Raw genomic sequence first — 23,638 nt, forward strand, 5'->3', positions numbered from 1 at the left:
GGTAACTGAAGAACCTTACAGCTGACATTACAAACTACTAGTGAGACTAAACATATTTTTCCCAGGCACATTTATCAAAGATGATGCAGAATAAGTTTACAATACTATTGTTCCAGCTCGATGCGCTTGTTAAAGTGTAGAAGACTATCTGTAGTTGCTTATTTTGTATCTAAGCAACTGTCATACTCTATCTCTACTAATAAGAAAGGGTATAATTATATGCTGCTACTTTAATTAGCAGCAGATGCCTATGTTTATGAAATAAAATGTAAGATTTTTCTAAAGTGCAGAGCCTTGCTTGTATGCAAGTTGCAAGAGCACTTTTTCAGGCTTCTGAAGGCTTTGTTTGGCTGTGTCAGCTTGCTTGGGGCAGGGCACAGAGCAGGCACAGCCAGTTGCTGTGTGCATTAGACCACTGGCTCAGAGCCCAGCTGTCCTGAACACCCATTTGGGAGAGCTGCAGGGCAAGGATAAATCAGTGTCTAATGTGCCTTTTTGACTCTCCCGGTGCTGACATGAAGCAAGTGTTTGTCCCTGATTCAAAAACCGAGAACCAAGAAAGCATGGCTTGCTTTGGGCTACCTACTGCAGTGCCCCAGAGGCTGCTTTCTGCAGGATGTGGTCGCAGAGCAACCAACACAGGGAAAGAATCCTTAACATGAATTTCTGATCTCATCGAGGTGCTTCAGCAGCACATAGTGATGCAATGCAGCATTTTTCTTCAGAAGGAATAACAACAGGGGCTACTGCTGAGGGTCCTTATTTGCGTATAAGAGGAGAAGAGTACTAACAAAACAAAATAAAATCCAGAAGACGTTTGCAAGCAGAGAATGTAGATGAGAATAACCTTGTCCAGGATAGAAAATACTTGTTAGACAAGTCTCTAATTTCCATTATTCATTATTTTTATCCTTGTTTCCATGGAAACAGCACTTGTGCAATGATGCTGTCCTGCAAGGGAGTGAATGGATGCACACATATATATGTACCTCTGTGTATTCTTCTCCTGGTCTCCAGCAAGTTTGAACAAACCTGCCAGGAAAGCTGTGGTTCTGAGGACAGTTAGATAGAAGGAGTTTTGAAAGTGTTCAGGTAAGGGAGAAGTAATCTTGTAAGCTTTCCAGCCAAAGAAATCTCATTAGATAATGGATAATTTGCACAAGAGGAGAATAAGGCCACCCCTTCAAGTGCTGCATCTCCTGAAGGTGCTTCAGTAGAAAAATACTTTCTTGGATATTCAATACCGTCACGCACTGCCTGCCACAAGGCACAGATTCATGGGAAATCTGTTCTTGGGTTTGGAAGTCAAGGGTCCTGTTTAGAAACTGTTGAGACAGAAGGCAGCTTGTCTGAAAGCTTAGGAGGCCAACAGAGTAAGTAACATCTGTCTCGTCCCATTGTCCATCCCTTGGGGTGCCTTGCCCTGTCACCAGCACCCAAAGAAAATTAAGCAGGCAACCAAGTTTGGCCCATCTCTTAATTTCTTCAAAACAAGCTACCATGCTGCCTCTCACAGCCATGTACACAAGAAAAAGGACAGGTAAGATCATCAAGGTAAATTACGGGGAAAAGCTGAGCATCCATCAATACATTCATTATTTCGGGAAGATACTAAATCCTTTAGCATACCTTTATATTCATAGTTTTTATGCCCCTCTGTCACAGTTGGTAATCCAATTACAAGAACTAAGTTACACAAGACTGCACCCTCATAGGCTGCAAGAGCATGCAAGCGTATAACCCGTACCTTTGTCTTCTTTTCCTACACTTCCCAATCTTTAATCCGCTCTCCGCAAGCACTGCCAGCCATTTCTCTGCTCGCTGCGGTAGATGCTGTCAGCAGAGACACACGCCAGATGCTTTCCCACAGAGCCCGATTTTGCTCTTGCCTTTCCTCTACGGCTCTCAACCAGAAGTCAAGGTCATTCCAATTGCAAATTTCTGTTTGTATTTGGTCTTCCCCATGCGCAGTGTTAATTCACAGTGTGCAAAGCAAAGCTGCCACAACAGGTATCACTCAGAACACATATGGAAGCAGAAGGATCTGCATGAAGGGGACACCTGCAAGTTGGAGCATTTGCATTTATTCTGAAGCTTTAGGGAGTAGTTTATAATGTAAGTTATTTGTGACAAAGCCCCACCAACCTCATCTTGAACATGCTTTAAGAAATCATCCGTGCTTAAGACTAGCTGTAGAAAATCACTGTGACCTGTATTAATCAGCCTTCTAGGAGACAAAACTCTATTTACACCTGCAGTCATTTTCAAAGTGACCTGTATGACTGTTGAGAAGTATTTGAGGATTATCCTCTTCACAACAGGGGCTTTGTAACTTCTGCTATACACAGACAGTTTCAATAACCTGTGTGCAGGTAACATTCAGTAACAGGGAAAAATCAACTGAGTGTGGTCCAAATACCTGGCCATTTTCTATGTCATGTGATATGAATATTATTGCAGCTGTGCAGGGAGCAGATCGCCTCACACCACCCCAAAGGACAGCAAGTGCAGCTCAAGGGAAGTACACCAAGGCACAAGAAGTTTCTACTTGTATTACCCCAAGCTTCCAGCCCACCCCCTCACACTCCTCTCCACAGTGGATGAGAGGCTACACAAAACACAGCCACCACGGAGCAAATAATCAGCCCAGCTAAATTCTCCCTGAGCATAAACTCTGCCATAACCAGCCTATTAGAGCATGTATCAAATTCAAGGCCCTACTGTCAAATCTACATTGTGGCAGAAACCAGTACAACTTCAATAATCACCTTTGGGACACTTCTCCTTACCCAACAGCATAAACAGCTGTCCAAAACTGTGGCACTCATTCAGAAGGAATGAGGAAGACTCCCATGTATGCTATTACCTCCTCTTCAGAGATTAGGAAAGTGTTTTATACTAGCAAGGTTATTAACTGATAGGGAGGTCATAGCTATCAGCATTTCACACAACCTACTGCCCTTCTGCCCCTTATTAAAAACAAAAGGCACAAAGTGTTATTTCACAGAAAATTGGGGAGGCGGTGGAGGGGCTCCATTGTTAAGCCCCACTAACAACCCTGGGGTGAAATGTCCTATGGTTAATGTAGCCAAAGTGTGTGCGTATAAAAATCCAGAAAACATTCTTCTTCTGGAGACTTACAGGTAGCATTCCAATTTCTCTAATATTTTCAGAACAATCTCTTTCTATAGCACAGCAAAACTTTGTCTCCCATCAGCTTGCATCAATTTTGTCTTGACTCTTAACGATGCAGCTCAAAATTTTCCACACAAAGCCAAAGACAGTGGTGAGATGCGGAGATTTAACAGCAGTGCAGTGTGTGGTGGATGATCAGGATTTACGTTATGCCTTTCCATATAATGCCATCTAGTGCTAAGGAACTGCTAGACACGCTTCGTTAGGTATTCCTTATACATTTGGGGATTAGAAGTGTCCTGGAAAGTTTTGTTTACTTCAAAGCAACAAGAAAAAGTGTTTCAATGTGGCCAGATGACAACCCTGGAAAACAGCAAGGCACCAGGGAAGTTTTTTTAATCTGGATCTACATCTGTTTCTGTGATAGATCACATCCTCCTTTCCTGCTTATGGAAATTAATACTTGCTGGAAACTGCTAGCTAATGAAAAATTTACTAACAGAATATGAAATGCTCCTTCACTAATGCAATTTAACTAGTGACTGCAAGAGGCTGATTAGAGAAGAAATTCAGCTTTCTTAAATAAGAAACTCCATTTGCTTTGAGGTACTCCTGTCTACCACCAGGTGTTAGGCTGTTGCACCTTGACCTGCTGTCTCTCCTTTCCTTTAACGGCTGCAGGTTCACATCACCCCTTTTTGACTCCAACACTGGAGAATGGCACATAAGCACCAATCTTGATTCCTCTACTCATATTGGTCATACCATTGATGATACTACTTATTTCTATGATGTAAATCCTCATTACAGCCAGCCTGCACCAACACTATCAAATGCATGTTACCTGCTGCATCTTCTGTCTTCCCTTCTAAAGACCTTCTCTGCCCATCATCAACCCCCAGCTTTCACCCAAATCTTCAGAGCCATTAGGAAAAAAATAGTTTTCTTCACCTTTAAATTTCTTTTCTGAACTCTCTCTCCTTGCCTGTACAGCTAAAGCTCCTTTTTCCCTTCCCTTTACCACCATTGATTTTTCTTCTGCTTCAGTTAATACTTGAGTCCATTCAGCTTGAATTCTGCTTTCCTTGCACCACCTAAAATGTTATGGTTCATGCTGTCAAAGTCTTGGGGCTTTTCTTCCATGCTTCCTCTTCCTAAACTCATTTGATTTGCCTCCTGTTTCCTCAACCATCAGCTGTCCCTCCCCCTCAGCTTTCCTTCCATTTTCTCCTGGCCCCTTCTCCTCTCTGACCACTTTGACATCTTCCCTAAGTGTTTTTCATCCCCCTGGTGCAACATCTGCTGTTAGCATTGTAGCTGCCACACAGTGACAGAGCTGTTACTCCTAACAGGCTTTTCTCCTGCCAGCAGCATGGGACACTTTTTTCTACTCCCCCTCTCAGAGTGGGTCATGATATCATCCACCCTCCACTTTGCTCCACTGCCCCCTCATTGCTGCAGCTGTTTAAACCTAATCAGTTAAATTTGCACCGCTTCAGGAAAGCGGACATCATGCCAAATGAGTTCAAATCACGCTGGGTATAAACAGAAAGAGACTGTCCAAGTATGCAAACTAAAAGAAGAAAACTCCCAAAAGCTACGTAATTCCAGAAAGCCACTGAAGCAGTTTAGGATGGCCTGAAGTCTTACCTATCCCTTCACCTTCGCAGCACAGTGTTCCGAATTCAGTGTGCAGCTGGTCAGGACGGTGGATGTGAGCAGCTGACGTAATTGTCCTCGCATTTGGCTGGTTTTACAGTTCAGGCTCCAGGTCATCAACCAAGGGGCACTCATGATATCTACACGTAGTTACATTTGATGATGCTTAATTAAAAAGCGATTTTCCTGTCCTTCCACCAACATAAACTTCAAATCTCTTTCCGCATATATTCGCACGAAAAAGATCTGGTGGTTACACGGTTTCAGTCTGCCCTCTGCTGCAGGCTCAGCAGGCAGCTCCATGATGCTGCTGCACGGCCCAGTGCTGCTCATCTTCTGAGAGCACAAACAGCATGGGCTGGCTCTGTCTTACAACTCAGATATTGTGTGTGTGTGTGTGTGTATATATATGGATGTATACACAAATGTATATTCAATCAGAGAAGTTTAAACTAGCAGAAAGTAAGAGGTGCCACCAGGTGTTACACTGGGGAGACTTAAAAATCTTTAGTAGGAAATAGAGTAACAAGAGCTGGGTAGGCCCACCCTCAGGCAGACAGCGCTGCAGTGAACTCCCTAGGTGCAGGGTAGCTGGCATTTACACCTCGGCCTCCCACCTCGCACGCCATGTACACTCTCACTGTCACACACTGAAAAGCAGGCAGACCGATGGCAAATCTCAGTTAAATGAAATAACCTGTAAATGTTGTACCAGCCAAAACAGAGGGCAGTTACCTACCTCAGGCAGCCTTTCTGTTCCAGTGGAAGCCATCATTAGCAAAACCTGGACACTCTAACTCACACGCCATGAGCTCCTGTCCTCTGTTTTGGCCCCAGAGTTGTAGGTCCACAGAGGAGCCCACTGCCAACACTGAAGCCAGAAGGGTGTCCCACTGCCAGCAGGGTGTCCCACTGCCAGCAGCATGCCTGAGATGGGGCAGGAAATGCTGGAGCTCAGCCATGGCAGAGGAAACCATTTGCCCTCATATTGCTTATGTAACATCCTGGTGCTTTCTGCATGGATCACACAATGCTGCTTGTCCCCAACAATTTCAAAGGCATCCTCCCAGCGTGAGCCCAAGCCAGGCTGTGCCATAGGACAAATATTACTTGAGATCAAAGGTTACTTGAGGTCAGAGGACAGAAGCTACTTGAGTTACCTTCTACGGCAGATTTCCAGAATGAGATTAGTCCAGCCTCTGCCATAGGACAGCAGTTCATTGAGAGCACAGGACAGAGGTTGCTTGAGGAGAAAGGTTACTCAAGCTCACAGGTTACATGAGGCCAGAATACAAGAGGCTATACTGGGTCAAAAGTCCTTTCAGGACAAAGGTCACTCAAGGTAAAAGGTTCTGCAAAGTCACAGGGCCAAGGTAAATTTATTTCAAATGTTACTCAAGGCCACTGGACACAGGTTATGTGAGGTCAAAGGTTACTTCCAAGTCAAAGGGTCATTGAGGTGACAGGTTCCTCAAGGTCAAGCCTTAACTGAAGACACAAGACAGAGAATCCTCAAGGTCAAAGGTTACTTGAGGTCCAAGGACAGATGTTCCTCAATGGCAAAATTTCCTCACAGTCACAGGACAAAAGTTACTCTAGGATAAAGGTTACTTCAGGTCACAGACAGGTTATGCTAGGTAAAAGGTCACTTGTGGTCAAATCTGGTTTTGGCGTAAATCTCACCAGTGCCCATACTGACACCAGAGCTAATTCTCCAGCATGTTTTTGTCACCTGGATGCTGTCAGCTGTTGTGTGCATGAGTTGCACAAACGGGCCAAGACCAGCTGGGTTGCCAGGCCCATGCCCATGTGCTTGCCCACCACCTCAGTCTCCAAGGAAGGGGGCTGCAGGCAAGCTGCCCACTGGGAATGGCCCTTCCACTACCAACAGCCCTTCCACTGCCCTGCCTTCCCAACACACTGCACTTGGATGGAAAAAGCACCGTTGGGAACAGGCTACCTTCAGCAAACACTCCAGCAGCTTACCAGCACCAAGAACAGCACTCCAGCACCCAGGATTGCTTTAACTTGGAAATGCAAATGTAGACAGGCGTTGCCATGCAGAACCACTGAATGGATTAAAGGCGAAAGGACTGAAGGGACTGACAGCAGTAATTTGTGGTGAAGCCTCAGCACTGATTTTGCAATGCCAGTTGCCTCTCCCTTTTCATACTTGATAGTAAAAAATTCTTTACTTTACAACCTGGTTAATAAAATTGGTGGCCAGCTTCTCACAAGGATTTATAAACATTGAAAAAAATAGCACAATATAACAACTGAGCTACAGTTGTTGGCAGCAGGAACTATTATACTCAATTAGGGGAATTAGATGCAAGATTAAAATCATAATTTGAGATTAACAGTAACTGTATGCTTGCCAGTAAATTACTAGAGTTACAAATATGAGTTCAAATCAGAAAGATCTCAACTTGAGTATAGCTGTTGACTGTCAGAACATAAAAGTGTAAGGGAAAGTACTTAGAATAATGCAATTGAAAAAAAAGTAGTTTTTTTAAATCTAGCAGTATTTAGCTATCATTATAAAAATGAGGTCACCTCTTTACAAAAAAGAAGCAATGATAATTTCAAATATATGTTTCAAAAGTCGTAGTAAGCCTAAAAAGTTAGCACATTGAGTAATGTTAGTCAAAAGCAACAGGAACCCCAAATCCTTCCCCATCAACAATAGAAAAAAGCAGTGTTGCTCTGCTGTAAGAGCTCATATTTTCAAGCACTGAACCTTTCCAAACCGTTTATTTTGAACTATACATAGTGAACTCTTGAAAATTCAGCCAGCTTCACTCAATAGTATACAACTATAACGCAAACCCACAACTGCTCAGCTTAGTCTCTTTTACTGTTCTGCTAGGATAAATACATGCCAGAAAACAGCTTCTGAGATGCGAGTCATTTCAGAACTGAACATATTATAGCAACAAGCAAGCACATCTCTCAGGTAATGCAGAGAAAAAAAAATGTTTTCCAAAGAATTTTCTTGTGCTTTTCAGCTACCTGACAACGGGTGAGGTTGTTTCAGTATGTCAAGGTTCAAATATTGCCTCAGGGTACTTTGAAATAGCAAAGGACTCCATTCAGTCTAATTCAAACTAAATCTGACACATCAGCCCTAAGAGCACTCAGAACAATGGGACAACAGTCGAAGAATCACCATTAGCTGGCAGTGTCAATTCAGTGGTCAGGAAAGAAGACACTTTTTCCACTTGGCCTGAAACTACGGTAAAAAAGAAAAAAAAAATTGAGGAAAGACCTACTAGCCCTGCAACAGCTTGGTATTTCACTGATGATCGCAATTAGTTTGCTTCCTAAGACTTGCTTTTCTCACTAATTGCATTGAAAGCTTTCACGCAAGATTAAATAAATGCTTATCTTCAAAGTCTCTAAAAGGACAAGACTGTAAACTCTTCCCTCCACACAGAAACTGAAACAAGCATGGTATTATACAGTCTTTTTCTAAAATAAAAATTTAAAAAAAATATATATTGACTTCTTGGAGTGCCCATGGGGACTGTTTGTCTGCTGTTATTAGCTGCCGTTACAACCTCTTTTCTTGCTACCCAGGCCTTAATACCCACGCTGCAGGGAGTCTCGTGAAAGCCAGCCTAATATGAGTTCATAAAAACAAATCCAAATTTCTGAAGGCACAACCTTAACCATTTCCTCCTCTTATAATCAGAGGGAAATACATTCTATCAGCTTTGCAAATAAACACAACTACCAGGATCTGAACATGGCTGTTAACTGCAGAGCAGCTGTAGCTGATATGCCTTCACCACAGCACAAATGTTCTTGGGGGCCCATAACTTGTTTCCATCCTTTCCAAAGTAACACTTGTCTGAACCCAAAGGACTCAAGAGAAACACTGTGAATCAGGTTTTCTAACTGATTTTTTTAATAAACTATAGAAGAACAAGGTAACATTTCAACCAAAGTCATGACAACTGCATGCTTAAAAGCAGATACATAACATGTCTCTGGATTTTTCTGTTTCCTTTAGGAAAAAAAAAAAAGAGAAAAACTGAACATAATGCATAGATTTCTACACATAATCAAATAATAGACTAAAGCAAGCAGAAACACAACTGGAAAAACGTTTTGACAGTAATTTCAGATCTATGAAATTTTAAAAAGGAAATTTCAGTTCTAAAGAATCTTTATGCTGAACCAAATTATTTTTATACAGCATGAAAATAAGTTTTATCAATTGAGGCACTAGAAACAAACTTACACAACAGCTCAAATGCATCTAATGTGTGAACTGAAAAACCTACAGGCCATGACATACTAAAAATTTAGAATTTAAAAGGTTGCATTAGACTTGCACTTGCTTACATTGACACAGTGAAATTAGTGGAAAACTACTGTTTTTCCAGTTAGAATAAAATCAGGTTCTGATTGCTGTTTCCAAACACTTATCTTCCTAGCTTTTTCTCATTGTCCTCGCTTGCCTCATGTATTCTCAACAGGGGAAAAAAAATGGATAGGTTCCTGTGCCATTCCATTCAGCAATGTTTATACAGAAATGCAAAGCACCTGTCTGTGCAGTGGTTTTATCTATGGTGCTGTATTCCCTTACTTCATCATGTTCCCCACATCACTGAGGTTCTACAGATTAGTATATTTGTTTAGAATTAGGTACTCAATAGGTTCTATAAGGGATGCTTATTTCTACCTTTTGATCCACATTTTCTATGGGGCTTAGTGAGTATTAAAGACAAGGAGTCTTCACACAGTAGTCGGAATGATCACACAGCAAGAGGAACTTGAGACAGAAAGGAGCTCATATGAATATGAATGCTGCTTTCTTTATGAGGAAGAATATTCATGATTCAGTGAGGTTTCCACCCAGATGCTACAATAACTGGCACCTCTAAACACCTACATTAAAGTATACCTCAATATCTTCATCAGGCACTTAAATAGAAAAACAAAGGAGTAACATTTAGTAACACAGGTACTGTGATAGTTATTCTGTAAGGCCAGAACATCTTGCATGAAGCATTTAGAAAATTAACTGTCCCACATAACCAAGTAACTCTTATCAAGGGCTAAATGAAAGAAGAATCCCTCATTAGACAAGCCTGCTGAAAAAAAAAGCTGAAAAATGGTTAGCAAATATTTGGTAGAAGCCATTAACCCCAAACTTAGATTCTTCACTATCTTATGTAAAATGCAGTGCAAGGTTACTTATCCCTTGAGATGATGGATCCAAAAGTAAACATTCAATGTGCTTTAACTTACAAGATTTTCTTTTTCAAAAAAAAAAAAAAAAAAAAGAAAAAGAAAAGTTTTTCCATTGATAACAAGCTCCCTGAGGGAATACATCAATTTTTTCAAGGGAAAAAAAAAAAAAAAAAGTCATTTGAAAAACATGAACTGCAAAGCTCCAGCAATCAATAGTTGCCCTATCTTGAGCCATAACACATTTCCCACCAACATTTCTTTGGAAAACAGAAGTTAGAACAACTATTCACTGGTCCCGTCAGAGGACCCTGACCTCTCTTCTTTTACATAGTATCCTGCAGATGACAGTAACCATTCTTTAAAAATGGTAATGAATGTATTTCAGTCCAATACACTTCAAAGTTATAGGAAAACTCTACCTGTAAGACTTCACCTACCAATACTTAAACGGTTAATTATAGATTCTGTCACAAAAACACAGAATCAAGGAAAAGAGGTGGAAATTCACTTGTAAGGCTAAACTCTTGAGAACTTATTTATGTTATGAAAGTCAAGGGACAAATGAAACAATCTACAGACACACAAAACACATTTTTATGGTAATGAGAATGCCAAGTGTTTAAACCGTTCTTAAGTAATTTATTTCTTTTTACTGATGATTTACAAGGCCTTGATTATTAGACAAAATAGCATATTTTAACTAAACTAAAAAAAATACAAACCAATAGAGTAAAGGAGGGAATGCTATATGGTTCTGTAGAATATATCACACCCAGTGCACACATTGCTTTGTTTTTCTTATCTGAACCTATTTGTTACTTACAGGATTTTTGCAAACAAATATTTTGGTCTAACCAAAATGTAGTGCACAGTTTCAGACCACTGAATTAAGCTTGAATTCTGGCATTAGTCTATGGTCTAAACCACTGCAGTAGATCTTTCAAAGAGTTTAGTGTAATAAAAACTGATCTAGACATTTTGGAGCAGTTAACAAGAGAGCGGAGTTATAGCTGCATACAGTTCAGTATGGTACACTAACCAAAGCTAACCAAAGTTTTAGTACACTTATTGCCAATTTCTCCCAAATCTTAACAAGCAGAGCTTCTTTGCAGAGCCATTATTGCTGATGGTAAAAAGGCTGTTGAGGAAAAGGGTATCCAGGTTGTTGAGGTGGCGGATATGGTGGTTGTCCAGGATTTTGATACACAGGTGAGGGTGCATATGGCAGATTATACTGACCATACATGTACGGATTATAGCCCATTGGCATTGGCATCTGGCAATACCTGTGGGGGGTGGAAAAAAGCATACCTGAGTTGAAAACACTGATGATGTTAACTTGCAAAAACAGCTCATTATTAGATACAAAAGGACATGCAATCTCCACAAATGCTATCCTTTCATTTTGCTTTGTGTGCAGCAGGAAGTGTGGTTACTTTCAAGGAGCAAACATGAAAACTATTACAATGTATGGAACACAAATGCAGACAGAAGGTGGAGTGAAGGCAACTTGGGGGAACTAGAACTGATCTAAATCGATTCTCCAATGTTTAATAACATTGTGCATATTTCAACATTTGCTGAGCCTGCTACCAAAGGGGAGCACAGCTGCCTTCAATTCCTTGTGATGACACCAGGAAGATGGAAAAAAGCATCAGAAGCAAGCACACTACTTGACTGGAATTTTCTCAGTGTTTTTCATCATCTTAGTATTATGCTAAAGATTTGAAAAATGAGATATGCCAACACTTTTGAGATAAACACCACCAACTGATTATGCAAGTGTTTGCAATAACCAACAAACCACAGTTAAGGAAATGCAGTCCTATTTTCCTTCTCCTTTAAAGACAATGAACAGTAAACACTTAAAATGAACCCTCCCATAAAAGGTACCAGCAAATGATTCCTACAAGAGTTACACGATTAAACTTAACAAAAAACCCAAGAAAACAAACAAACCCCCCCCACCCAAACAACAACAAAAATCCAAACAAACAAAAACAAAAAACCAACAAAAAACCAACCAAACAAACCCCTTGCCTTAAACAGTAAACACAACTTCAACTGTAACAATAACTAAATTTAAAATGTCACCCACACTACAAAAATATGCTTTTAAGTAACAGGACAACAAAAATCTGCTTCAGTGCTCCCACAACTTACCCTGGGTAACCGGGATAAGTTGGGTAAGGTGGTCCCTGTGCCTGTGAAGGTGCCGTGCCCACTGCAGGTGCAGTGGCTCCTGGAGTAGGAGCTGGAGCAGCAGCAGGAGCTGCAGCTGTTCCAGAGGGTGCTAATGCAGAGGGGGAGCTGCTTGCTGCAGAAATCACTGGTGGTGGTGGCCGTGCTGGTGGCTGTGGTTTAGTCCCCTAACAAGAGAAAGTGAAATTAGCTGGAGTTTTTTTATCAAAGTCTTAGAATCAAAAGCTGTGGTTATATGATTAACTGATTTTATTTTCATTTTAAACAGACATTCTATATTTAGTCTATATTGATAATGCAAAGCATCTAAAAGGCAATAAGCTTTTAATGTGAAATCTATAAATTATGAACACAAATAGCACATAACACACCTCTCTGCAAAGCCTTAGATTTTGCCCTCTATTTAACTTCAACACATTTCCAACTACACCAGTGTATTAAAGAGTGATATAGACAAATTACAGATCAGTTTAGAGTTCTCAAGTATGGACCCAGTATTTTCAACCCACTAATTCAGTAGCATGCATTTACCACCATGGTTCTTGGGGCTGGAGTGGGAGTCGGTGACGCTGCTGGCTTATTTCCTCCTGCTGGCGTGGTCTGATACGTAGGCAGTGGAATGGAGGGAGCACTGGGCTCCCTGGCAATGCTTTGCTGCAAATCTCTATTAAAAACAAACAAGCAAACATGCAACTTCATTTAAGAATCGTTATACGCTGCAGCAAGCTAAGCCACAAAGATGCAACAAAGTCTAATATTTAAAGCATGATCACCGTGCTAGTTCAAACTAGAGTCCAAATCACTTCCAAAGAAACCATCCTCTAGCCAACTCTCTGATTAACTGTTACATTTATTTTCTAATAATGTCTTTATGTTCTAACTCAATACTGGGTATAGATCACAAAAGTAGCCAAAACAGTAGAAGACAGAACATTCTGCTGAGTCTTACTGCTATCAACACTAACCCTACAGCCTCAACACTGAACATAAACATATTAGAAATGTGAGATATTCAGACCTCTGCCTTGGTTAGGCAGCCTAACAGCTTCCAAATTACATGAATGTGGGAAGCCAAATAAAGGCAGAAGGGGTTGTAACTCAGAATTTGTTTACAAGCACAATGCCCAAATGAAAAATAACAGTTCTACAAAGGATCAAGTTAGGAAAGAGAAAAATTGAGGGCTGAACATCCTATTTGCAACATGGCCAGTACAGAACACCTGTAGTTTCACCAACCCAAATATTAGTAACAACTAGTCTTTTCCTACGAAAGGCTACATGCTTTGCCAACGAACATTGATTAAAAAGTAAACCTTTTCAATTACGCTTCCTCTTAAGAGAAGAGCCTAAGAATCACATCTGTAACACACTATACTAGTTCTGATCTCATGTTGGGGACAATGACAATATCAAACATTCTTCTGCACATGAAGGACAAAATCTGCTTGTCTCCCCGGCATTGTAGGCAACCCACATATCTAAGCAATGATAAAGTATGAGATTAGAGCAGACTACAGAGCAGAAGTAGAATACCAATGCTTTTCCCCATCACAATGAACACATGGAAGGCAATCATATGATGAAACATCTAATTTCTCAAACTAAATTAACAGCAGGAGAAGGGTGCAGAAATCAGAAGTTCCTCAAAGGAAAGAAAAAAATAAAATTACTAACAAATGTATGCAAAAACAATAGAGAATGAAATTATAACATGAAACAGATTCATGCTGAACTGCATGTAAGAACAGTAGACTTCAAAGTAGATTTTTCCATTTACTTCTCCTATCACTTTCCTAGGGGAGAGAAGAGTGGGGCTAGCATTAAAGGAAATAATAGGCTTAGCACACCTGTTCTTCCTTTCTCATTTCATCAAGTACCATACTAAACATGTTCCCAAAGATAAATTTTGTCTGATAAATACTTAACCATTTCTGCAATGCTTAAACAGAACATTGAATTGAAATCTTACTTGAGCAGTTCATCTCTTTCCGTCTTGCGAGCAAAGACAATGTCACTGCACTTGTTTTGGAATTTCAGCAGGATTTCTGTCAGCTCATTGTAAAACTAGTAAAGAAAAATAAAAACACAATATGCTCAATCAATACTTTCAGACTCCATGCTAGCACACTTCTACATATAGATCCAGTTACAGGTGTTGTATTATTACAGTGCCCAGAACCCGCCATTCTAATAGAGTTTGCTAGTACATTCTATTATGCTTTTCAAAACCAAAGTTAGTCAGCTGTTGTTGCCCATCCCTGTAATATCATAGAATTTTGTGGGGATTTGTTTGTGTGCACCTAAATATAAAAGCAGTTTAAGACAACTAAAAACACATATTAAAACCAGAGTAAAACTAGATCACTTCTGGTGATGAATTATTTATTTTTGTACAAAATAATTGTTTAATTTTATTTTAATTTTATTGCTCTCAGTTCCATGCAATTAATTTCTATAGGTATCTCAGAGGTTGGGTTTTTCCCTCTAACGAGCTATCAATAAACCAGCAAAAAATACTTAATACAGAAGCAGTAAGATACCTTCCAGAAGCCCAGATCAAAAAAAGCAAGGTAAATACAGCTCTCCTTAACATTTCTCATGTATGCAGTAACAACGTTTAAAACACCAATTTTATAAGGGGATTAAATACCATGGGAGAATAGATGAAATAATTTCTCAGATAAAATGGCTCATCTGGGTGCTTCAGCATCATTTACTCAGCTGTAATTAACAACTTACCCTATTGCTCAGGAAAGCTTACTTTTCAAATAGGAACAAAGAAGCTTTTCACAGCTTTTGAAACAATCAAAATTCAAGCAACTCGCTGCCCTCACTTCAGTAGTAAAATCCTCAAAAATACACCTGTCACCTAGCATGTCTGCAAAGTTTATCATGATTTTTGATTCATACCTCATTGTATAAATAAAAAAAGTCCATTCAATCCCTTAAGCATTACCATACCTTTGTGCCTTCTTTTAAATTGGCTACAAGTTCCACAAAGTTGTCATTTGCTACAGCTAAGTTCTTCAAGACTTCTTCTCTTAAATTCGATTCATTGTTTGATTGTTTCATCTTTGAAAAATCTTGATGCGCATTCTTAAAAGAAGAGAACAAATAAACAGTGCAAATAATGCAAGCTGGTTCCAGGTGAGATTCTGTATGTTTAGTTTTCTTTCTCCTCTTACTCACTGCTTCGGTTTTCCCCAGTACCTGCTTTTCCTCACCTCCCATCTGCACACTGGACTTCCATACTTGCTATGTGCCAATCACAGTGACTATTATAATGTGTATTTCAGAACTGTACATATGTTAACTCACTGGCAGTAGCTATCACCAGCTACTTACCTGTTCTGTTGTGGGCTGCCTTTAATAATTTTCAAGCTCATCCTGCACACTGACTTTTCAAGGCTATACTAATTAAGCTCTCTCCTGTACTAACTTCCACTGATATTCATAAAACCATACTGAAAGTCAGTATTTTTAAGAAGCATTACTTCAAATTTGGTTGACATTGGCAAGCTATTAAAAGGACAGGGAAGAGGAAAACTTACAGAAGGATCACCTATTTACATCTCATTTCTTTCAGGAAAATAAAGAAACAAACTTAAAGACTGTTTCAACTGCCAGAAGTCAACAAACCTGAACTCCAAAAGATTCAAATATTACAGTAATATCCATGAAGATTTTTCAAGTATATTGTGATAAAAAATATACAAATATAAAATCCTTGCTAAACATGGTGTATATGGTCATTTAAATTTTTTTTTAGCTTATTGGAAAAGGTCTCCATCATTACTCAAGCTGCTATTGTCATTTCTCTAAACACTAAGGCTTCCTCTTTCGCCAGATGTTTCAGGTATCTGCCTCTGACAAACTAAGACTGAATTTATAAATAAACTTTGGGAAATTCTATTAAGTTTTACTTCAATGAGCTTTGCATATGCTGGAAGTCAAGCACATTATAAAGAGCGATTAGGAATAAACCGAGTTGTACTTTCAGAGACCCAAAATGTCTCCTAGTAGACACTATGGAAAAGTCTCCTGTAATCCCAGGAAGAGTTAAGACAGAATGAGAAGAAAAATCAAAATAAACCCAAAAACTTCTTAACATGCTACTTAAGCTTATTTCAAGGACAAAACTATCTGCAGAATTGTGCTAAGAAAAGAGAAGAGAATTTACAAGAGAATTTACACTGGAGCTGTGGGAGAGTCTGCTAAAAATTCAGATTTCTTTACAGTGAACACAAAGACATCCCTGTATTTTTCAGTGATCAAGGAGTAAAGGAGTACCAACTGACATACGACAGAATAACAAGTAAAACACACTAGAATCAGAATGAGACTTCTAAAGCACTGGAAAGTTAGAACTATCATTGCTCTTAGCTTAAGGGGAATGAAAACATGCACAGTGTTGTACCTGAATGTTTTTGAGAAGTTCTTCCTGCTTTTTTAGGGACTCCTGCACTTTCTGTGTATAACTTCCATAAATTCTGTCCAGCTCAGTCACGGAGATAGCCTCCTCATTTATAGCACCATCCTGTGCAAGTGCAGTCAGGAATTTGCTTGTCATGTCAAAATTTACAGATTTCAGGTCATTTTCCAGTTGTTCTCTCTCCTTCTTAACTTCATCCAGATTGGCCAGCAAAGTTCTTAAGACATTAACAACCTAGGCAATACAAATGTCCGAAGTTAGTAGGTTTAGAGGTACTAATAACCTGCTGCCATCTAGCACTTCTCACTGATGCTGGTAACATTTCTGCCTAACTATGTTTATGAATGTGTTTACGATGAGAAACCAGGACAAAAATGTGACCAAAGACCTTCATGCATTTCTCAATCTATATTCTGTTCTACAGGTTTGCTTTTGCTAAGACTGAATTACTGCAAAATGTTTGGGGTTTGTCTTTTTTTTGAGCTGATCAGACACCTTCCAACAGGATATTCTACGACGGCAGCAAAAACCACGGACTTCAAATCATTTCTATGAGAAAAATAATAATTTTGCTGTAGATGAGACATTTATTTATTGGAAAGCAAACTGGTGTGATTGCCTAATACTTATATTCATCAAAGATTACTCCTTTTATAATAGTCAACCAGTTTTGCTGTCCATGGTGATTGACTTTTTTCCCATTAAATGTAACAAACTATACTCAAGAAGATTTTAAACATAAAGACAACTTCTTTTCCAAATGTTAGTTACCTCTTGTATCAATTGAGACAGAAACAAGAGCAGCTAAGGATCAGCTTCCACATCAATTCATGTAACTTTACTTTGTTAGACAAACAGCATTTCTGTTCAAAACAGAGACAAATTTCACTGCTTTACCTCATTTCCCTGTAATGTTTTTGCTGGGTTGGCAGAAGGAATGGCTGCGTTGAGCTCTGCCTCTGGCTTACACAGAAGTGCAATTGTATCCCGGTGAGTCTGATAGCGCTCTTTCACCTGCCCATCTGCTTGCATAGCTTTACTCAAAATATTATGGTAATTGGCTCCCTCTGGGGGTGGAAGGAAAAAAGGGAGTTTATACAATTTCAAAACTTATTTTATCCAAGTCTTGCACCTGAGTAGTTTTTGTACTTTTCAGTAAGTCTTCCTACATTTTTATCAGCCTGCACATAATGAAGTTATTTATTAAGAATTATATATAAAACTTAGGTCTTCAAGCTATGTTTCAAATAGTGCATAAACTAGGCACCTATATTAATTCTCCAGTGAAGCATACAAAGGTATATGAATGACCACTGGTTTGAGCTACTACGCAGATTTAAACCTTGTAAGTTTGCAAAACTAAGGCAGTGATATCAGTCCCTTGTTAGCTTCAAAAAACCACATGTATCAGGCACACAGAAAACATGCTATAGTGACAGTAGTTTAACTAACTACTGGAGAAAAAAAACCCAAAACAAAACACCAAATTAAAGAGACAAGAACACATTGATGGGGACAAAACAAAAGGGTTCATATACAAAGAAAAACACACTAAAGTATTTAAGAGGTATTTGCAACCAGATTCTTGGGAGGGTAGCCATTTTTTCATTACATTAGGATGTATGTACACAGCAAGGACAAAAAGGCAGCAGCAAATTCCCTGCTGTCACATCCCCTCTCAGCTCCAAATAACAGTGCAGACTGCAATGAGGGTATTTTGGCATAACCTCTCTCAAACTGAAATTGGTATATTTATAGACAATATCAGAGCACTGAAAACTACTTTAATTTACACTATGAACATCTTTAGAGGATCCTCAGAACCCGAAGCATGAAACATGGACCTTACCTGCCCTCAAAGGCTTGTAGAGTTCATTGGATGGCGTTCTCTGCCAGCGTTCTTTGAATTTTGTTCGCAGGTCATTGTCTGTATTTTCTTCTTCATCTAATAATCTCAGAGACTGCAAGAGTAAGATGTTACATGCATTGTAAGCTGTTTTTAACATATAATAGCTTCAAAATATGCAGCTAGTGTAGAAAACAAAAACTGCCTATACATCCTTTATAAATTTAATTTGACAAATAAAAAACAGGCATGAAAGGGACAAATCACCCAAATTTTAGAATGTTTTCCCAATGCTTTCCCCTCTCCACCAACTCTTTTAAAAACAAAATATTTGTAAGGAAACATCCATATGTGTCAGGACTGTTTTTGTATAGGCTGAACACTTAAATAGCATCTTTTCAAAGCACTATTAAAGTTACAAGCATTCGAATAACTGTGCAGTTTTTCTACTGTCATTTAAAGAGAAACTTTCAGGGGAGATGTATTTTAAGAATGTTTTAGTGTAGTAGGTTTTGGTCTTACTTCATCTAAAATTTCTTTGTTCCTTTGCAGCAATTCAGGCAAATCTTTGATCAGCTGATCAACAGTCTGAATTCCCCCCTGTTCAATCACAGACTTGGACTTGTTCAAAATAGACTGAGGAACAGTATCCCCAGACACGTCTTCAATAGCAGCAGGAAGATTGAGGGAAGCCAACACACTGAAAAAGTCAATGCATTAAATAAACAACTTTTATCCTGACAATAACACTGCTATCCAAACGAACAATCACACAGTCAATTATAATGGAATTGGAGTGTAATGTAGTCCTGAGCTGAAATTTCAAACTGAAACCACTAAATATATTCCTGGTGTATACCTCACTAAAAATACTTTTCAAAGCTCTTAAAAAGCTAAAGAAATCCTAGTCTTTTAGCATTTACAAGCCATTGCAAACATTTTAAGTAGTAACTGTCTGGTAGATAAAAGAAACAACTGCCTTAAGTTGCATTGCTATCTCTCAGCTTGGTACAAATTTTTTATCATTATTTATTTCAAAGTACAAAATTTTTGGGAAAAAGTATGGTTTATCAAGTCACTGTTAACTACCAAGCTGACCACTGGAATATGAAAATACTTCTAAATTAACAGTACTGGAACTTTTTCTGAGCAAGTGTGGGACTGCTAAAAAATGAGGAAAAATGGAAGACAAATAAATAATACTTCTTAAAACACTTTCGATTTTAACACCTACAGAAAAGTAGTTTTAAATCCCCCTGGTATGGTTTAAGTTTGCCAGTCTACCATACAGTAATGAAAAAACACTGCTATAATCTGGATATCTGCAGGCTGCAAGGCAACCAGGGCTTATAGACCATGCACAAACCCTCTTGAGAAACTTTACAAGAAGCCATATTTACCCATTTGCCAGATTTGTGGCTTCTCTCATCTGGGCTATCGACCTGTTTACCAGATCTGCCTTCCTCTGGTTATAAACACTCACAGATTGCTGCACTTGCAATGGAACCATCTTCTCAAACAGGTCTGCAATTAAAGTAGTATAAATTACACAAGCTGCACCATGAAAGTAAAAGCATACAAACATCTTCACAGCTTTTTTATACAGGTTGTACTACAGAGACTGACCTAAACAGTTTAAGAGACTTTCCTCTTACTCCCCAAGATGTCTTAAAAACAAAAATCTATTTTTAAAGGCCTTTAAATTTCAGTTTTTAAGGCTGAAATTGAGATAGAAATAATTTAAAGACAATATATTTAAAACAATTATAGGGTTACAAATCAGATTTTCCTTAAGGCTTCATTTCTAATTTTGTTTCTTTAAACGAAAAAGATGAGAAAGGGAAGACAGAATAATTTTTTCACAGCTTATCTGTACAGCCAACAAACTGAAATTTTTCAACTTTATGGGAGACCAGCAACTAGGTTAGTTAATACTGTACAACTTCACACTGTCCCCTATAGTACTGTTCCTTCTGAAATTAAAATGATTGGTTTAATATAGAAAATATAATTGCTGAGAAAGTCTTAAAAAGATCTTTAAGAGAATTGTACATTTCAGGTAAGAATTTTCAACCTATGCTTTATTACACTTATCATCAAGAACAGCAACAACAAACAAGAGAAGAAAAACAGCAATTTCAAAAACACTGCTGCACACTTAATACAATGCAAAAAGTAAATGTTTATTTTTGCATGGTACAAATGAACTTTGTTGGCTATGTGTTTCACAAGATAACAATTATACTGCGCACTCCACACACTTCGCTTACCAGTGAATTTCTGACTGAGTGGAACAACAACTGGAGTAGACTTCACAAGACTGGCTTTTCCAATGGACTCCAAATCTTTCAGGTCAGGTACTCGGTCATGGTAAATGAAGTCATTGTCTTTTTTGGCAGCTGCAAGTGCACGGTTGATTTTGTCAACCAGATCTTTAACATTTATATATTCATCATAGCGAGATGCCACTGTTTTCACTAAGTCTGCTGCATGCTAAAAAAATTTAAAATACAGTTAAAATAGTAACTTCTCTTTCTACCTTTAAGATATTCTTAAGAAAACAGATGAGCATACAAAAAAGTTTCAAGCTCCATCCTGCATGAAGTTGATAAATAATGGTAATTTTCAATATGTCAACACAATTGTCTTCTGCAAGTCTGTCAACTCTCCTGCATATCAACAGATACATAGTGCACATGGTTCTTCACAAATCAGCTGAAGCACCATTTCATGCATTTATCTTCCAAAGGATCAGGGGACTTGAAGAAAGTAGCTTATTTTAGACTTTTTTTTTCTCTAGTGTACTTAAAACATGAGAAGACCTTACTCATTACAACATCTGTATCTGAGTCCCTCTAGAAACCAGATATAGGGGAAAGAAAACTATTATGACTAAAAAGAGAACTGTTTGTACAATTTTTAAAAATTACTCATTTAAAGCAGGGCAGCAGCAAAAGAACTAGGAAAATTTATTAACAAATCTATCATAGCCTATGCAAACATTGAGACTTTACACGTCAAGCAGTATCAAATTGCCCAAAAATCATTAAAATATGTCTTTATAAAAGTTAGAAAGGTACCTTTCATCTTTGCAGCTGATAATAATTTGATTCATGTGACACACACGCTCAACAATTTCTGAATACATTCATTCTTAGTTATTTGGATTTCAGAACTCTGAGCTAGCTTTTCAGGATTTAAAGTTTTTCTATATTTTTAGGAGAAGAAAGCTACCCACCTGTAACCTCCCAATTTCTTCACCAAATTTCTTCTGTTGTTTTGCCAGGATAGATTGATGATATTCTGCATTGGCCTGCATAATGCAGTGCTTTGCAGCCAGAACAGGAAACACCTCCTGGAAATAAAAATACTGACCAGGGGAAAGTCCAACCACATTAACCACCACAGACAACATGGGATGCAGGAAGAAAAAGGAAGAAGAAAAGGAAATTAGAATCACCCAATTAATGGTTTAGATAGGTTAAAACATTAGAGGTAAATGTCAGAGACCATGTGACTTTGCATGGGTTGAATATTTTTTTATCCACTGTTGCAAAATTCTTGGGTGTCCATTACTTAAGATGAACCGTGATTTAAATTCAAGCCATGAAGTCACAACATTTACTTCAAAGATTAGAAATGCATGCATGAATTAGAAAGGACAGTTGCAAGAACACATCCAAATACCCCCAAGACAAAGCCAAGACAGTGTTCTTTAGAAATGGAGGTGGGTAGAAAGATAGGTCTTCTAGGGGTTTTAAATTTGTTTTTTAATTAAACAAATTTGTTTTTTAATTAAACACTTAAACCAGCAGCAGGCCTATCAAGAAAGGAACTACAATTATGAAAGAACAAATAAAGAAGACCAGTAACTATTGACATGGAAAGCAACTTAAAAGTAATTTTTAGACTTTATATAAATGCACTTATCTTTGCAGGAGTACCAACCAAGACATGAAGAAAACATTATGCTGCAGCGCACAGTACAGACATGGTCTTAGATCAAGGATTTGGCCTTACTGTTTTATTTCTTAAATCAAGGAGCACTGGAAAACCAGAGTGATGTTTTAAAGACCTCAGGGTACCAAGACCTGCTTTTTCACATTTGTGCAAACTTGCTGCTCCCCCAGAGACAAAAAAATAAAAATTAAAAAAAAAGGGTAAATTTGGAAGACAAAGCTGTCTGGAAGGCCTAGCAACCGGAGTTCGAAGCATCCAGTCAACCTTGATGTTCCACTCCTAAATAAGTAACTTTTCAGAGCTAGTGTTAAGCAGCAAACCTTATTATGTTCTTTCGAATAATCAATCGACAGATTACTTTGCAACTGGAACAAGGAGCAGATCTACAGCTTAGAAAGGTACACAACAACAAAAGCTAAAGCAATGGCTTTATTATATCTTACTGCCTGTCAAAAATCACCACGAACATAACATCTATGTGAGAAACATTCAAAGAACGTGAATAAGATCCTTCCACCTCTTCCAAAACCAACAGCATTCAAATGAACAGCCAGGATTAAACTGGGATATTTTACAAGTATCAAGATTGATTTGGGTGTGCAAGAGAAGGCAGGCAGAAGGACAGAGGACACACACTGACTTCCAGTCATGTTTGTCACTAACAGGTGAATGAACAGTACCTCTGTATTTGTGCCATACTCAACATGAGAGCAAATTTCACATGAAAACACTGAGACTAGAAGCCAATTAAGCCTAAATAGAAAGTGTTAGTTTGAAAACAGATTTAGTAAGGCATTAAGTTCTAAGAATGCATCCCTAAATAACACTATAAGCATTTCAAGTTCACTTCAATGAAATGCATTACAAATAAATGAACATTATGTAATGAGATTTTACTTATAAAAAAACCCCCACATTCTTTTGCCCCTTCGATTTTCCACTGTTTTTCAAATTACAGGTTCACTTCCCTTAAAAGCGGCAATATGTCAGCTTTTCTTGAGGATATATATTTTAAGTGTATTTCATTAAGTACATCATAAATAATAACAGTTTTTCACAATAACCACAGATCCCACATTATTTCCATGAGTTACTAACCTTGGGCAAAGTATCTTTATACTGACACTGTTTGTAAGCATCACCATAGTAATCCGCAGCTTGATTTGCTAGTTTAGCTATGATACCATCTTTCATTTTATCTG

The 23,638-nt window shown here is 38.5% G+C and overlaps 1 protein-coding gene across 2 annotated transcripts in view; it reads right to left on the reverse strand.

Annotated features, from left to right (window-relative positions):
- Window positions 1-10,614: 10,614 nt before the first annotated feature.
- The window catches only part of PDCD6IP (programmed cell death 6 interacting protein), a 28,355-nt gene continuing 15,331 nt past the window's right edge, over window positions 10,615-23,638 (reverse strand). The window contains exons 6-18 of one of the 2 annotated variants that reach the window (XM_085051455.1): window positions 23,535-23,635; window positions 21,715-21,846; window positions 20,747-20,969; window positions 19,877-20,000; window positions 18,999-19,176; window positions 18,480-18,591; window positions 17,528-17,697; window positions 16,616-16,864; window positions 15,160-15,294; window positions 14,168-14,262; window positions 12,730-12,862; window positions 12,160-12,365; window positions 10,615-11,282 (exon numbers count right to left, since the gene is read on the reverse strand). In XM_085051455.1, coding sequence (XP_084907581.1) covers window positions 11,114-11,282; window positions 12,160-12,365; window positions 12,730-12,862; window positions 14,168-14,262; window positions 15,160-15,294; window positions 16,616-16,864; window positions 17,528-17,697; window positions 18,480-18,591; window positions 18,999-19,176; window positions 19,877-20,000; window positions 20,747-20,969; window positions 21,715-21,846; window positions 23,535-23,635 — 2,027 coding nt within the window. In that variant the 3' untranslated portion in view covers window positions 10,615-11,113. The remainder of the gene's footprint in view (window positions 11,283-12,159; window positions 12,366-12,729; window positions 12,863-14,167; window positions 14,263-15,159; window positions 15,295-16,615; window positions 16,865-17,527; window positions 17,698-18,479; window positions 18,592-18,998; window positions 19,177-19,876; window positions 20,001-20,746; window positions 20,970-21,714; window positions 21,847-23,534; window positions 23,636-23,638) is intronic. The other variant, XM_085051456.1, reaches the window with a different exon arrangement.

The sequence above is a fragment of the Lichenostomus cassidix genome, chromosome 2, assembly GCF_008360975.1.
Source record: "Lichenostomus cassidix isolate B80296 chromosome 2, HeHo_3.0, whole genome shotgun sequence".
Taxonomy (NCBI): domain Eukaryota; kingdom Metazoa; phylum Chordata; class Aves; order Passeriformes; family Meliphagidae; genus Lichenostomus; species Lichenostomus cassidix.